General features: G+C 34.4%; 2 protein-coding genes across 2 annotated transcripts; one reads left to right on the forward strand and one right to left on the reverse strand.

Annotated features, from left to right (window-relative positions):
• The first annotated feature begins 613 nt into the window (after window positions 1-613).
• LOC144849834 (uncharacterized) lies at window positions 614-6,154 on the forward strand. The gene is made up of 5 exons (XM_078706914.1): window positions 614-745; window positions 941-1,115; window positions 1,664-2,143; window positions 5,441-5,532; window positions 5,806-6,154. Exons 2-5 carry the CDS (start codon window positions 1,069-1,071, stop codon window positions 5,943-5,945), a joined length of 759 nt encoding a protein of 252 aa, XP_078563040.1. The 5' UTR covers window positions 614-745; window positions 941-1,068; the 3' UTR covers window positions 5,946-6,154.
• A 1,059-nt stretch (window positions 6,155-7,213) lies between these two features.
• Window positions 7,214-13,407, reverse strand: LOC144849852 (cytochrome b5-like). Its single transcript, XM_078706943.1, has 6 exons — window positions 13,204-13,407; window positions 11,638-11,674; window positions 9,932-10,023; window positions 9,499-9,525; window positions 8,111-8,151; window positions 7,214-7,756 (listed from the first exon to the last, which is right to left on the reverse strand). Exons 1-6 carry the CDS (start codon window positions 13,315-13,317, stop codon window positions 7,672-7,674), a joined length of 396 nt encoding a protein of 131 aa, XP_078563069.1. The 5' UTR covers window positions 13,318-13,407; the 3' UTR covers window positions 7,214-7,671.
• Window positions 13,408-17,938: the final 4,531 nt, after the last annotated feature.

Below are 17,938 nucleotides of genomic sequence, written 5' to 3' on the forward strand. Positions count from 1 at the left end.
TGGCCTTAAATCTGCATTTCTGTTCTACTTTATGTGATCGACTTCAGTTACTGACAATGCATACCTCTGATTAGTAAACCCATGTGTTAAATACCATCTTAAACTTCAAATGGTTCCTCTGGTGAATCCTTGATGGCACCAATTGTCCTGTAAAAATTTATTTTTTTGGATGAATTGGACACCGATGTAACCACCTATACCATGAACCACATGTGTACACTGAACATCTACTTTGTTTTCCATCACAATCATGGTTGAGGGGAGCATTGAAAACGTGTCAATTGTTTGACTGTTCCTCTTGTCTCAACCGCGGGGCCAATCGACATTATGTTTGGAGATCTTGTAAATCATAATGTTTTCTTAATTCATGAGCTTTATCACATCATTATCATTTTTTTAAATTTATATTTCAGAAAACAATACTAGAGCGATCGAATGGCTGTAATCCAGATATGACCTATTCTCAATCTAAATGCTTTCTAGACTGCGAAGCTAACGAAATGTATCGACGTTGCCATTGCAAGACATACTACACCTCGAGTAGGACTGTTTGTTGTATTCATTCACTGTGTTCATTTAACTTGAGAAGTAACGATGGCTTGAAATTTCAATCTTTTATAGTTAGAAAAAATGAAGTATTATTTTTAACTTCGTTTGCATTTATAATTGTACCTGCTTTCTCTTTCAGAAAATTATTCTCTTTGTAGTCCGTTTGCACTAACAAATTGTTACCAAGTGGAATATGGTAAATATTATATCTATGATTATCTATTAATCAATCAATCAATCAATCAACTAACCAAACAACCTGATAGCCTATCTACCAATTCACTAATAGCCAACATAAACGACATCCTCTAAAGTAAATCTAACCACGAATCAGTTATTTGTTCAATGATTGATTACATTCTAATATTCAATGGTTTTATTTGTATTTCAGAAAAATTTATTGAGTCAAGATTTCAAGTATGCAATTCCTGTACTTACCCATGTACATCAGAACGATATAGTTACGCATCGTCGTATTCAGTTTTTCCATCAGCAGTAGTTCCGTTGACCCTCGAAATCATGAACAAATATGAATATTCTGCCCGTGGATTAGGTGATGAGATATGGTAAGTTAATAGTGGACTCTCAAGACAAGAAAACAATATTAGCGTAACGTATCTACGCTTGCTTACAAATCAGAAATCTGGGTTCAGTATGCTGAAAGATCAGTGACAGTTCAGTGTCTTTCTAAATTCATGATTGCATGAGGGTAGGCCTAGAGCAGCAACATCATTCTCCAGTTAGTAGAAACCACCAAAGCAGATCCAATGTCCGGGTTCTGTCTCTTCGATGTGTTAACTGGGATATTGGTGAATTTAACCAAATCTATCTTTTTATTTGTTGTGCAATTCCGTTTCGCGAAGTCTCGCGTTGTTCTACTAAGCAACACAGATGAACAAGCTCTCTACTCAAGACTTAGTCTGGCTGTTTTACTTTATCGTTTTAATTTATCTTTTCGCTTTTTTTTTATCTCCATTGAGATCCAGCCACTGATACCCACATCATTGTGATTTTTTCAGTACTTTGCCTTTGAATTTATAATATAATTATATATAATTAATTAATTATGATATTAATGACAAATTAGATATATTTTGTACTTGGTATTATTCAGGAAAGAATTTTTGAGATCAATTGACACTGGTTTTGATGGTATCACTTTACTTGACATGGCAGTTCAGACGATTTTGAATTACTTAAATACGGATGGGAATAGTTTCAAAAAGTATCTAACACAATTGGCGGAAGATATAGTAGCAGGCATAGTACGCTCGATATGCAATGAGGTATACTACGAATTGAATCACATTGATAACATAACAACGGAATGGGGATCAGCAATTAGCATAATGGTGAAGAATGACATTGTCTATGTTATGGCAGCGACAGGCAATAGCGATGTGAACTTTAGGTTTTGGAACAGTCTTGATGAGCTCGTCCAGTTTGACAGAAAGAATCTTACTGAATTTCTTGATTTTACGTCGTCGACATGTGTTAGCCTGTTTTACAACGACACTCGCAACGTTACATTGCTTATTGCGGAGAAAGTATTGACTTTTCGACAAGGAACTGAACTGGCAGTTGATTACATGAGGTAAGGTACCTACAAAAGTAAATTGTATTCAATTATTACTGCAAATCACTAAATTAGAGCCTCAGTCGATAAAAAATGTTTGAATAGAGATGTTTACTGATCACAATCGAAAGACTTTATTATCTCATCAGTGCTTAATTCTATATAGGTTCATCGAGTTAAACTTGTTTTTCTTTTACATTTCAACCTTTTATCAATGCATTGAGATGTTTTAATGTATTATGCTATAACAATAAATTAAATTAATCAAAGTATTTTAAAGTAGTATTGTGGTGCATAGCCAATATGAAACCCGTTGGTGAAGATATGTGTACAAGTTGTATACACATTAGGCGTACCTGGTAATTTTTATAAATATCACTTTCATTTCAAATTTTGCTCCCAAATAAATGACCGTTTAAAGATCACTGCATTGAAACCATAAGATGTTTTTTGTAGTATTTCCATAAACAAAGTTTGTAGTATGTACAGTATGAGTGTTCCATAGCAACATGTTAGAGTGCAGTTCGTTTGGCATTGAGATATCTAAGTCAAATTTAAATCGTGACTGTTTAATTGCGTATAAACTAAAAAAAATGTTTAATTGTGATCGAAACTGGAATCATATACTTAAATGAACACGAGTTTAAGATTGATTTTTGTATTAACAAGAAAATACCGTAGTTATAAAATATATACAATATCTACTTAATTAAATTGTCTTATTCATGACAATCATAATCATTATCTCAACGGGTATATTCCAATCTTCACAATCAGTAAATTTACATAATGGTGTACACTTTGCATATTATTTTTCTTGCAAAATGAGATCGTGACTGCGAAATTGCAATTAAACATTGATCCACACAAAAAAACATAACGACGTAAATATTGATTCTATTGAATCATTGTGTCTTCAATAGCAATGTTCCCTGTACATGTGTGATGGTCAACTATGATTATTATTTCATAACACACTACAATAGAATATCAACTATAACTAAAATAAAGGTCAAAACTGACATACAAGTGGTTCGATCTGACATTGCCTATGCTGCTAGTCAAAGATAATGATATTTCTAAGCAAGTACAACAGGTAATACAATTGAATAATTCCAAATTGGACTTAACTAATGTGAGTGATTGTCCAAAATCGTTTGCCTAAGCAGTTGCTAAGCAACATATTGGTAGTAAGGCGGTCATGAGCAGACGAAAGGGGGAATCCTCCTTCAACCAAAAAATGTAATAGCCTCCTCTCGGCGGATGACATTACACGTAATGAGTGTAATAATGCTTCTGTACTGCCAGATAGAATCATGCATCGATAGTGCAAGATGATAGTAATGGAAATCGTGCTGATTCTCAGGATGAAGATGGATTTAGATTCCAACGTCATTCCCAGCGCCGAAGTAAAAACAAACGTGGAACTGGTGTAAACATTGCACTCAATGGTAGACCGCCTCCTCCATGCAAGTTTAACTTTGGTAACATGTCTCCTGATACCATCACTGATGATATTAAATCTGAGGTGTGTTTCCTATAACTGCAAGTCCTTTAAATCTCGCAAAAAAAGAGATGCATACAAGAGCATTGGCTTACTGATGATGAATTGTTCATACTTAAGTCTTTTCATGTTAATTTTGATTGTGTTAGTGTCTCACAGGTCTGCAGCTCTGATGGATTACTATTGGGTCGTCCTTATGGTTGGGTAGCCATTTTTGCCAGAAAGAAGTTGTCGAATGTTATCTCTTGCATTGATTTTATTGATAAAATATTGATTGGGATCACAATAGGAAAAGGAGAACATGTATCCCTTCTTAATAATGTGTATTTTCCCTATGACAATAATGCTGATAATTTCATTTCGTTTGTTGATTATCTAGGTAAAATTCAAACGATTATTAATAACTTTCACAGCACCAAAGAGCTTATAAACTTTTCTCTGAAAACGACTTGATACTGTCAGATTTATCTTACTTAGGTTTTGATTCAGATAACTTTACATTAATGTTTAAGTGAATCTCAATGAATCACAAGTTGGTTGGATCATATTGTGTGCACTCATGGAGCTAATGCTTGTGTAACTAAAGTAGATACAGTATTTTGTATTTTTTTGGGATCTGATCATTTTTCCTTATTATTTGAATATGCTATCTCTTTACAACAGTGTAAAGGTTCCAACAATGAAAGTGAATCTAAACATGACTACGTTAACTGGGCTAAAGTTAAGGCCACTGGTATTGATTATTATGCCTCATTTACTGAATATTTACTTAGTAATGTTAAAGTTTGTACTGATGCACTGACATGTAATGATGTTAATTGTAGCAATGAGTGTCAGAAATGGGCCTTTGTTTCATTCTAAAATGTCTCGTTCTCGTTTTAAGTTGGCGTTACGCACGTGTAAACAGATCGATCAACAACTGAGAGCTGATAAATTGGCTCAGTCTTTCAGTGATAGGGACTACCAATGTTTTTGGGAAGGTGTTAAGCATATGAATGATACTAGAGCAAATACTGAAGGTGTTGATATTGTTAGTGGTGAAAACAACTATGAATCATTATAGGCCAAAGACTCTGAGAATTTGTTTAACTGTGTGGATAACACAACTACAATTTTGTAGAATACTGCCCGCCTGAGATCGGTATAAATGTCACTCCTAATCTTCTATATAATTGCATTGATAAACTCTCTGTATGGAAATCATCTGGACTTGATGGTTTGGGTGGTGAACATCTTACTAGTAAACGAATGATATCTTATTGAGTATATGCTTTAATGCTATGCTGTGTCATGGTCATGTAACTAAAGATCTTGTTAAGTTAAAGTTATTCTAGTGCCGATTGTTCAGAGTAAATCAGGTGATATTACTAATAAGAACAACTATAGACCAACAACTATAGTGAAATATTAATATAGGTCATATTTATATAACTTATTTTAAGCACGTTTTTAGATTTTTATCATTTATGACGTATACAAAATCTATAATTCAAATGGAGCGCCGTTTTGTTTGCTCCTATCATATTTTGGCGCACTATAATTCCCGTTGATACAAACAGTTTTGATTTGATTTTCTAGATCAAATCTGGTTAACATGGAGGTGTACTACAAAACGTTGGACCAACAACTATAGTGAAATATTAATATAGGTCATATTTATATAACTTATTTTAAACACGTTTTTAGATTTTCATAATTTATGACGTATACAAAATCTATAATTCAAATGGAGCGCCGTTTTATTTGCTCCTATCATTTTTTGGCGCACTATAATTCCCGTTGATACAAACAGTTTTGATTTGATTTTCTAGGTCAAATCTGGTTAACATGGAGGTGTACTACAAAACGTTGGAATTAGAAACAATCACAGAACAAGAAGATTATGATGTGTTTTCGTTGATTTGTAAGTCTTTTTTTTTTAGTAAATGAATTTCTAACACTATATTATTTCTAAATTTAATTAATTTATTTATGTACACATTTATCGCAATTCAATTTTACTGTAAAGATGACTTGTTTATTAAATATACCATGAGAAAGAAATAACTGTAATTTCATGTAATGTTGAAGTGGAAATTCTCAAACGAAGTTAAACCTATTGAGGCTCCGAAGCTCGAAAACAAGCAATTCAATTTCACAATGTCTTTGTTTTCAATAGGTGATATTGTTTTTACAGGTGATGTTGGTGGCGCCTTAGGACTGTTCTTTGGTGCAAGTTTGTTAACATTTTTGGAAGCCCTCGACTTTTGGTTCAGAAAATGGCAAGAGTCAAAAAGATCACCATCACGCGTTAGTGATATTGCAACAAAACAGTAAAAAACAATAACATACAAAATATATATTGCTTGAATGTTTGCATGGCGGTTATGAGTTTCTCGACGTAATATAACTTTGATCGTCCTCATGATATATACATATATAACTTATATCAACATAAACAATATATATTCCAGCATGACTAAGCCGACGCCTATGCTACCTGTAAGAATCGTTAGGTACAGTAGTGGGCTTATCTGGATTGTAAAGATTAGAGAAGATTAGAGGTTGGGAGCAAAGTGCATTTTAATACTGTACAGTATTAAAAAACCAGATACCGTATTTATTCGAATAAACGTTTTGTTCAGAAGGGTTTTTAGGGGGACGTTTTTTCAAGGGAGGCGTTTATTCGGGGGAGACGATTATTTTTTTGGATGTAATATAGTAACGTGTATAATGGAAAAATACAACACAATTAATATGAAGAAATTGAAAAAAAACAATTGTAACAAAATGCTTGGTCAATTTTAGAGCATAGAAGTCAATGAATTCTACTACTAATCAAAGTGTGTTGTAATACAATATTGTTTATATATATGGGACGTTTGTTTAAAGGAAATACGGTATGTCATAGTAGTCTTAGCAATAGTCTTAGTGAATGCGAAAAGTCCTGGATCGGATCCAGAGTGTTGTGACAGGGTTTTTCTGTGAACATGGTTTTTATTTAATAAATAATGGCCCTTTTAAAAGTAAATTATAAGACTATTGATAATAAGTTCTCTGTCCCGTTTCACAAATCCTGGATTGGACACTGGTTTATCTTGAGGGTGGGGTGTACAATTAATTTGGCCACTCTCGACTCCGACAGATTGTTTCTTTAAAAAACACACCAAAAAAAATCATATTTTATAGTGTATATCCCCAAAATAATGCAATAAAAAATGGCCTACACTATTTCTTGGTTATTTTTGTAAAATTCTGAGGTATATTATAAATAACTGTCTATTGTATTGGAACCTAGGTGGACGGCTTGTTATCAGCTAAGCTGTCATTTTGGTATTTCTGTTCTAATGTGGGCATATTTTGATGCCATCAAATCAGTTATTGAAGATGGTCTATTTCAAACATAATAATAGATGTAGTATGTATGATGGCAATAATCAGATCATCTTTTGTTGACTCAGTAATTTATACCGAATCAGCTACCGAGATATTTCATTTATTTATCATAGATTTATGGGAATACAAAAATAGTTAAAATATAGTTAGTAAGTCAATGTAAATAAACCATACCCAATGGTGTATTGTTTTAATACAGCATACACACATTTTGTCTGTGAAATATTGTAAATTTTATTAACATCACAAGAAATTATTGTAATAAGGATAAAAATAGAATATATAATTATTCAATGGTTATTTAATAAATTATCGATGATAGAAAAAAAAAAGCAATTTCGCATCTCATTATAATAGCTACGCATCCAATATCTTAAATTTGAGCTGGTGGAATTTGAATTACATAATCATTTCATCAGTGCGAATCTATAACTAAAAATATCATGATTTGTATTACGAAGCATAGGATTAAAAGTAATAATTGATATCAATAATCGATTTTCATAGTGCATAGTTTGACAATATTGTATTTTAACTAAAACAAAATCTACTGTTGAAATATATATCGGACGAACATTGTTAGACATTACATGACATGTTTTGGGTCGAGCATAGCAGGTTATCTTGAAAGCTGTGGTAGTCTATCTTCATTCAGCTATCAATACAGTTAGGATGATGTAAGATAGTAACGATAAGCAAGTGCCACCAGCAAGGCTACACCAACTGGGACCAACCAAGACCATATACTTGTACTGTAGGTAAAATGAAGATTTGTGTTTAGTGCAATGCTGAGCTATGTGTGCTAGTGACTTAACATTATTTGTGGGCATAAATTTGAAATCATCTCCCACACCTCAAGAACATTTAAAATCTCAGAATTGGCTGGTATTATTTACAAAAGAGTGTGATCAAACATTTAAGAACTAAGAAGTATATACATTATTACAAGAGTGTGGGCTAAAATTACGATAAAAAAATGTTGTCTCTTAAAATGATAATAATAATAATAATAAATAATAATATTAAAGGATTTATACATTAATCCTACAAACATTTTTAAAAACATTAAAATTTGATGTACAAAGAAAATAAATATGACAACATACGGTTTATCGTCAGAACTTTCAGAACTGCTTGAAAACACTGGCTGTTAATTAAACAAAATATGGTGAAAATGAATTATGCACACATCCAATATATGAAGGTTACTTGATAAATGATAGCAAATACAGCACTCTTTGTATTGAACATATTAGGCTGTATTGCAAGAATGTGCGTTAAATGTTATACAGTTTTCACAATCTCCATGACCCTCGGAAAATACTTGATAGTAGACGTATTAGCAACAAATTAATTAATTATAAATATAAGAATTAGCTTTTTAAATCAAAGCTACGGTATGAGACTTTGTGAATGTGGAATAGTTGTTTATTGTTACAACAGGCAAATTTCAAGCCTAGTATCTCTTTACAATGCCAGACGAAAGTACTGTATATGCATTTCAGGGTTAATTGACAAATGTTGTGCATGTTTGTATTAATCAAGTTACAGTATTATACAGATATTGCCTGCTTAGAGGTACAATATAAGATTTTACATCCCCGAGGGAATGATATTTTGCTTGAGAGAATATATATTTCCCAAAGCGCTAGCTGAGAAAAATATAATTCTCGAGAGCATAATATCATTCCCGAGTGGATGTTAAATGTTATATTTTACCGATATAAAAGGTGATATCTGTTATATTATATAGCCAAAAACAAGTAGAATATCTACTGGGTCGGGTAGCTAGGCCACCTTTATGTAATAAGCCTGCCTACAGTTAGGCGTTGCATTCACCTTACTTGCGAAGAATAATATACAGATAATTACTAATTAATGATTCCTTGGCAATAAAATAATGACATTACATTACATTAATAATATTATTATCAGGTAGGGCGAAAAAATTAATAATTCGTCTTCTTCGAGCCGAATGACTCGATGTTTAGCGCGCCGCGTGTACCAGGTTACTACCGTGAGTATTAACGAATCACAAACGGTCTTTCGTCACAACTATGGAGGGCGAATAACAAATGAGGACGCTATGTATGCATAGTTTAAATAGTTAATGATTAATTTATTCAATCAAGTTACGTGGCACAGCGGGTAAAACGTTGTATCGTGATGATGTGGACTAATCTTCGCTAGTTCAAGAAAATTACACAGTCAATATCATCGTATTCGAGAATTTACTGGATTTTATTTGTTTAATAACAGGGACACAATAATCATGCGAAAATTACACAGTCAATTTCATCGTATTCGAGAATTTACTGGATTTTATATGTTTAATAACAGGGACACAATAATCATGCGAAAATTACTCAGTCAATATCATCGTACTTGAGGAAATATATGATTTACTCGCAGCAGTAGTCATGTGATGCAGTTTCAACCAATTACATTCACGTATTTACATAGGCTATGTAATATAAAGATTTAATATACATACCTTGAATGAACTTTTGCCTTTATCAGCCTAGATATAAAATAAAAAAAATACATCAGATACTGAATGACTTAAGATATTTTATGCATACTAAATATAATACAACATTTTGATTTGATATGACACACATGAATGTGAACTTTATTGGGAAAAAAAAGAAACAACAGTCAAGTCAGGTGGCTGAGTGGTTACGACAGCGGCACTGCAAACCATAGCTACAGTATACAATCGGCACAGGTTCAAGTTACTCCTTGACCATTGGTGGTAGAACACGTCTTCTTGGATAAGGACTTAAAACTGGAGGTACAGCATACACATCTGAATTGTGTAAACTTTGAAAAACCCAGTTCATCTTTTTCAGCCCTATTGTTGTGGACATTTTGTGTCAGATTTTGTCAACACTAGTGTGCAATTCAACCCAGTAAAATTAACTTACATCAACTAGTTCTCCTATCAAGTAATCTTCCATCAATTCTCTCGCATCTGATGAGTGCCCTACATCTTCAAACGATTCTGAGCCATCTTTGCCTTTGATGAAATTAACAAATAATTAATTACCAAATAATGCTAATTTAAAGTCAAACTAAAAAAAAATACAGTTTAAAAACTTAAAATTATCAAACAAACAATCATCTGTTATAACAAAAACAAATTATGATTTCAAAATCTATTAAAACATTTTAAATACAGTACATTACAACACTCCCATTTTGAGCGCGAATAGTTTTAGTTTTTTCTATAAGTATCTGAGTTCTCCAATAAACAAAAAAGCTCACACAATATTTACTATATATTTAAGTCATTGTAGCGTCATCTGCGGTCAAAATTTTTTTCCAAACTGAAGGGCAAAACCCTCACATAGCAACCACCGCTTTTCAGGTGCTGTGCTTTTTCCAGGCTCACCTGGTCTCAATGATAATAGCTCAGAGGCCATCATTCACACGGTTCTAGGACACCTACCCCCTAGACAGTTACCCCCGGATGTTTACCACCCGGACAACTACCCCCTTAGGACAACTACCCCCGGACAACTACTCCCCGGACAACTACCCCCTTAGGACAACTACCCCCTTAGGACAACTACCCCCTTAGGATAACAACCCCCCGGACAACTACCCCCCGGACAACTACCCCCTTAGGACAACTACCCCCTTAGGACAACTACCCCCGGGTAACTACCCCCGGTCAATTACCCCCCGGGACAACTATCCCCTCCCTTAGGACTATATTTATGTTCAATCTTTTACTTTTGTTTACAATAATGAATAGTAATTCGTCAAAGTATCGAATTAAAATATAGTTATTAATTCCTATTATACACTGTTGCAGAGTCAGGTTGTTGAATGGTCTGGGTGGTAGTTGTCCGTCCGGGGGGTAGTTGTTCTAAAGGGATAGTTGTCTGGGTGGTAGTTGTCCAGGGGTTAGTTGTCCTACGGAGGTATTTGTCCTAAAAGATTATTTGCCCTCGGAGTATTGTCCAGGTCCAGGAGGTAGTTGTCCTACGGGGAGTATTGTGTCAGAGGTAGTTGTCCGCGGGGTAATTGTCAGGGGGTAATTGTTCCTAGGGGGTAATTGTCCGGGGGGTAGTTGTCCAGGGGGTAGTTGTCCTAAGGGGGTAGTTGTCCTAAGGGGGTAGTTGTCCGGGGGGTAGTTGTCCTAAGGGGGTAGTTGTCCAGGTGGTGGTTGTCCGGGGGGTAGTTTTCCGGGGGGTAGTTTTCCGGGGGGTAGTTTTCCGGGGGTAGTTTTCCGGGGGGTAAATCTCCAGGGGGTGAATATCCGGATACGCATTCACACAGATATCTTTTTATATCTGCTTCGAGACCTCAAATAGACCACCTCCAAATTTCAACTTCAGATTTTGGCATGTAGGCCTACTGTATAATATATTTGATCAAATTGTTTTTGATAGACATACTTATAAGTGGAGGGTCCAACATTTTAAAATTGGGAGCCCATGGCTTAAAAAAATGTAAAATAATTTGGTGAACTTTTAAACCTAATGTTTATAATTTTTTATATTGTTGTTTTATAAAAGTAAGTAGAGGGGAGGTGAGCTAAGTGAGCTCTCACTTTTTAAAAACTTAATTACAGTACAGTATATAACTCCGCTAAAATTCAGTGTAAATACTGGTTCAACCGTACCTGCTTGCTCGAGTAAAACTTCTTCTCCTCCAGGATGCTATATAATAATTGAAAAATTCAAAAATTAGTTTCTACAATGAAATTTTAAAAAATAAAACAGCTAGCTAACTTTTGGGCATACTTTACTTCAGGTACAATTAATTAAATTTCAGTTTTAATTATTATTCATTAACAATTATTTTGTGTATTTTAAATTATCTTTACACTTACGCCTTGTCGTAAGCATAGTCACGGCATATAATCAAGAAAGTGGTTAGGATTCTGGCAGAATGAATGCAATTTATTGGTCAATTGAAAATCCCTCATGCATGCACATTTTTATAACTTCATGTACACAGTTCAACACCAATTTTTCCGACTGGTTGGCTGGCTTAGTGGTGTGGTACTGCGGCTAAGGGTCTAGAGGTTTTGCTGGTCATTGTAGGTTCAATTCTCGATCAATTTTTTACGTTTTTTTTTAATTCAAAAAATTGTATTTTATTAACCATTGTCTTTATATCCATCATCGTCTCTTAACCACCATTGCCTAGAGGGATGTTTTTTTTTAGTTTTAGGTTTTAGTTCTCAGTGAAAAGTTTCTGTCGGAATCTGTTACAATGGACAGTTGAGTTCCGGTGCCGGAATCGTAACCACGGCGTATAATCAATCCTTTAAAATAATCATCATTTTAAGAAGATTCCAAGCAGGTGGAGGTCTATGATAGGTCTAGGTGTTTAGGCATCTAGGCCCTATAATAATAATAAGGCTATAAATAGTCTACCCGACTAGGCCTAGTTAGGAGGCTAATAATTAGTCTAGGTAGGCTAAGGGGTAGGGGGACAATTCGGCCCTGAGACGATTCGGCCCTAAACTAAGACACACTTAAATTTATCGGCTTTGATATGCATTTTATAAGCATAAAATAAGCTATTTTCCCCAAACTTTATTTTCAGAGAGACTATGAGGTAGTACTAGTACTATAGGGATAAAGATGCAATAAAAAGCAAACATTTTGAAAACATTGTCGAAAATGATCAATTTTTAGTCATGTGAACGATGTAAACAAGTTACGCCCTCTGTTGGCCACTTGGCGAGCAAGTTTTCGAAGTGATAAATTAAAATTACGTTTTTTTAGTGGTTTATTTAGGATATTATATCAACATTGTCAATATCAATAAAATACGGATTGTTAAACACCTTTAAAAACTTAATAAATACCAAAAAAATGAATATGAATTTGGTCTAAAGGAAGACGTTTCGGCACACAAAGTGGGATGTTTCGCCCCAAAAGTGGGCCGAATCGTCCCACCAAAATTGGGCCGAATCGTCCCGGGCCAAATCGTCTCAGCAGGGCCGAATCGTCTCGGATTCGGCTAAAGGCTTAGTTAGGTGCGCAGCTAACTTTAACTAGTTAGGGCCTAGCCCAGCTAAATTCAGGTCTAGCCTATATACAGTAGTTCAAGCTAGGGGCCCAGGACCCTAGATATGCATAGGCTAGGCCTACCTACCTAGCTAGGGCCTAGGCCTAGGCCTAGCTAGCTAGGAAGGATGAATGATGTAGGCCTACCCTTCTTCTTATTATCTTACCTCATCAATAAACTTGGTTACGTCATAAACTTTATCATGAATTACAAGCCACAGCGAATTACCATTGTTATGTTCTTTGACTTCTTCTAAGGTATATTTTTTAGTTTCACTCATTGTAGGTAATTTTGTAAAAAAAAATTGACACAGTATTCTTCCCCAGCCCACGATTTGGTCCACTTTGATCTCTCTTTTTCTCTCTCTGCAGTTCAGAGGTCATCAGAACCAGTTGGAGTGCCCCACCAACGTTAACTTCTCATCACACGTGTTCCGCAGCCAAAAATTAAAATGATAACCGATAAAAATTAAATCGATAAAGGTCCTGTGGATATTGGGGTTTTAACCGATTCCGTTTCCCGATAATTATCTCATTCAAATCATAGAATTATCGTTCGACGATAACTCTATACTGTAAATTTTTTGTTTTGAATTGTATTTTTAGTTTCAAATTACTCTTGTCAGCTTTGTCGACATTTTCTACGAGTGTCGACGACCTGAGTTTTTTGGCATATTTTGCGGTAATTTTTTCACCGTAATGTAAGTATTTATCTTTTACAGAAAGTTAAAATTAATGCCGTCGATATTCTGTTTATTATTGTTCTCCCTTCGGGTTAACAATGCTCCGGCAACTAACCAATGCAGGAAATATATACGAGGGTTGAATTAGAAATCTTCTAATAGTAACCTACACTCTAATTAACCCCCTTTCTAATAGTAAACCACCTTATAAGTCAATCTAATATAATAAACCCATTACTCTAATAGTAACCCATGGGGGGGGGGGGGTTACTATTAACTTATGATGCAGCCGTATTTTGAAAATAAGGAGATAATGCATGTTGATCTGGAGGGTGTGGGAGGATTGAGTGTTTTTTAAAATTTATAACATAAAGTTAGAGTTCAGCCAAATTTGTTTATTCGTACTGTGTTTTATTATTTTTGCTATGAGTTGCTGACCGGAAAAGTTGGGGGTGGGTTACTATTTTCAGGTGCCTAATTTAAGATCAGTAGGCTAAGTTAACCCAATACTCTAATAGTAGCCTACTCCTTCTAATAGCAATCCACCCTAAAACAATACAAAAATAATAACCTAGGGTTACAATTAGAAGATTTACGGTAACTATACATGAAATAACTGACAAGTGATTTGTTATCACAGTCCAGTATGTACATCAATATTTTGTACGTTTGAATCCGCATGCTTTTAAGTTACAGGTTACTTGACGATGAGATGATAAGTTTTCCAGTTTACAAGAAAGGTTTTCATTTGATGCCATGTAATGATAGACTGATGTCGGAAATAGAAATATAATAATCACGTCATTATTATTCACAACATTAAATTACATTTTTATCTTCAACTAACTATAAACTTTAAATGGTCCACTTGATTAATTAAGATTAAATATCAAAATGAATTAAGTAAAATCTATCAAGTGTGTTCTTATAATGATTATCTTATTAATTCGTCAACTATGGTGGTAATCGTACTGAATAATGGCTAGTCTGACCCACTGCTTGATAGATAGAATTGTACAGATGTACCTGGTAGTAACTGTAAATGAGTTAAGAAGATTGATATGCTTGTTGGCTTTGGCACACTCCGTCTAATACTAAAGTGGGCCAAGCCTAGAAGTACAGATGAGACTCCTCACCAAATAAAATTATTTCTTACCTGTTACATAATGTTGAGCCATTTTTACCATGAAATTAGCTTTAGCTTTCATAGCTAGGAGCCTCGCATTCAAACGCTGCGCAGAATGTATTGCTTTTATTTAGCCATTTTAACCCAATAAAATTGTTATTTCGTTAAACAATTAAATTAGAAGTTCACATTACAATTTGTTTTTTTTTTTGGGCCTATTTAATTTTAGTGCGTCGGGCTCTTATCAGTTGATCTCAATCTGCTCCCTAACACAGTGGTGTTTAATGAACCATGTTGGGTCGTTCCACTTTACTAGGAGGTAACTTTCAGACAGTTAACAAAAGATTTTAATAAAAGAAAACAAAACAATACAATAGGTACAAAAGAACAATGTTAGAGTGCTAAGAACTATTTATTAGGAGACTACTCCCCTTAAAATAACTATGGTACATTAACAATAAGTATTGTGTAGAAAAAAAAGCCCAAAAGGGCGGAGGCTGATACAGAAGGTAATAATAGAATATCATACTGAACTACGCCCGATAGGTAATCTGTTCCATAGGCATAGTGCGTACACTTAATCTGTTAAATATATTATATTTAAATTATTTCTATTTTTGTAGCAATCTTCAAATATTGCACAAACAAATAAAAGTAATAATAATTTTAGTAGAACCAATGGTATACCAACTCCCTGTGTATACAATTCATTGAAAAATCACCAAAACAAATTTAAAGTGCAGTATAACGGTATGTAGATGCTAACTAGTACAATATGAATATATTATATATTACATAGAGATACTAATAATATAATATTAATTTGACATTAGAAAACAGAAATGGAAACCATATAGGTCAAATTCAACGTTTTGTGCTACAATCCTTTTCCTATTAGTAAAATGGACGAGTCCGCAAAATACGGCAAAACCACGCTGGTGGTTTTCAAATAAACCAAGTGTTTTAAAACTACATATATAAAAAATCCTGTTCTTTTATCTTAAATACATTTACATATTACAAATAAGGGATAATAACTCTTAACTTTCGTGAAAAAATAAAGCGTTTTACATAAGTAGTTTTTCAACAACTGTAATTTTAGTTTTAACGTTACGTTCTGACTGCTCAGGAAAGGTTGGACGACTTCGAAAATTGTCGCCTATCCTTTAACACTAGCCGGTCACTGACAAACCAAAACACTGCTTCAACAAGGCCAACAGCCATTAAGTCGCGTGCTACAATGCATAGTGATACCGGACCGACAGACAGACCGACAGACAGACCGACCGACCGACATAGTAAACTATACTGACCGAAATTACTGAACATGTTTAAAAATGTTGAAATGTTTAAAAACATTTATATTTTTTTAATTTACACGTGCGTAGCCTGTCACTTTTGACGTGCTAGTATAACGTAATTTCGAGTTGAAAAGTAAGTCAAGAAAACAGAAATCGGGCAAAAAGAGTGCGCAATAACATTTAACGCACAGTGCGCGCGCACAAATCTGCGCACTCATGGCAATTTTGTAAACGCTTAAAATTGCCTGAAACGTACTCTTATTTCATCGAAAATAAATTTTGAAAATTTTAAGCGCGCGTACGCATGCGTTACATGCGCTACGCACGTAATTGTATTGCCATATGATGATTTATGCCCTGAAATTTATGAGTACCAAATTTTATTTAATTGTGATTCATGGTTGTGAAGATATGATTACAAACGTGATTTCGTTAAATCGTGCGTAGACCGCGTAATTTTTTAATGCGCACCGTGAAAACATAACCACATCGATTCCTGGCCACAAGGAATATTCTGTGAAAAATTGACTTAGCTAGATTAAACTGATATCAAGATAAGGTCAGAAAGCGATAAAACGCATATTGATACCGGACCGACAGACAGACAGACCGACAGACAGACAGACAGACAGACAGACAGACAGACAGACAGACAGACAGACAGACAGACAGACAGACAGACAGACCGACCGACCGACATAGTGAACTATAGAGTCGCTTTCACGCGACTAAAAAAGGGGCTGTGCCGACGAAGTATCTGAACCAATCACATTTTACTTTAGGTCATTAGAAAGCTTGATTGATTAGCTTTTGCATGGTGGAACAGCCAATATCATTGGATAACTAGGTCAAACGTTATGAACGTTTTTGTAAAGATCTCAACAAATTGGCAAAACAAGCCTATTCTTTAACACAGGGCAATTTTCAAATCGTCTAACTTTAAAAATAAATGCCGACGACGTTTTAAGTTTTTTAAAATTAAAAATAACATGACATCGTAGGTACTTAATTAGGCATTACAATGTCGAAACAGCCATAAAAATCGGTCAATTAATAACAAAGTTACATTGAAAAAACCTTTAAAAAATATCTGTTTTTCGGTGATTTCGTGCCGTTTAGCGGAAATCGCCCGGATTTTTGGGTACATAAAACAAATTGTAATGGGATATTATTTAGAGTTTTGAAATGTCCATGTTTAAGTTTAATTTGAACTGTATATTTAAGGTAATATGTACATTATTTCTAGTCGTTCTCCGTAAACGGGAAAATGGCAACTTTATCGTCCTCAAAAAGTTAAGACGACGGAATTACACGCTAAAGCTCATGCAAAAAATTATTCATGAGCACCGTCCAGTGGCTTCCCGTCGTGTTTCGTAAAGTCCCTATTAATTTTCGGAGTCGTAACGTCCTATCACTGACCGTTGAAATGAACAACCGTGCATTGAATAGGTCATAATTTATGCCACAGGACCTTTTATAACGAAGACTTATAAAAAGGCAACAAATTGCTATATTCACACCATGTTAGGGAACGGAACACGAGGCTGTTTTGGTAAGCAATGGAAAATCATAACAACAATTGAACGTCTCCATTCCGTGAACTGGAACAAGTGTGAATGTAGCTTTCTAACCATGTTAGGCCTATCAAGGTTTCTTGTATGCAATAATGGTCAGTAAAAGAAAATGATGTAATTGCGAGTATATGAAAGTAAAGACAGGCACACTGTAGCTACATAAGCATTTAAATTTCCAAAAATAAAATAACCCTATTAATAAAAACAACAGCAAGCAT

This window comes from Antedon bifida, chromosome 8 (assembly GCF_963402885.1).
Source record: "Antedon bifida chromosome 8, ecAntBifi1.1, whole genome shotgun sequence".
Lineage (NCBI taxonomy): Eukaryota > Metazoa > Echinodermata > Crinoidea > Comatulida > Antedonidae > Antedon > Antedon bifida.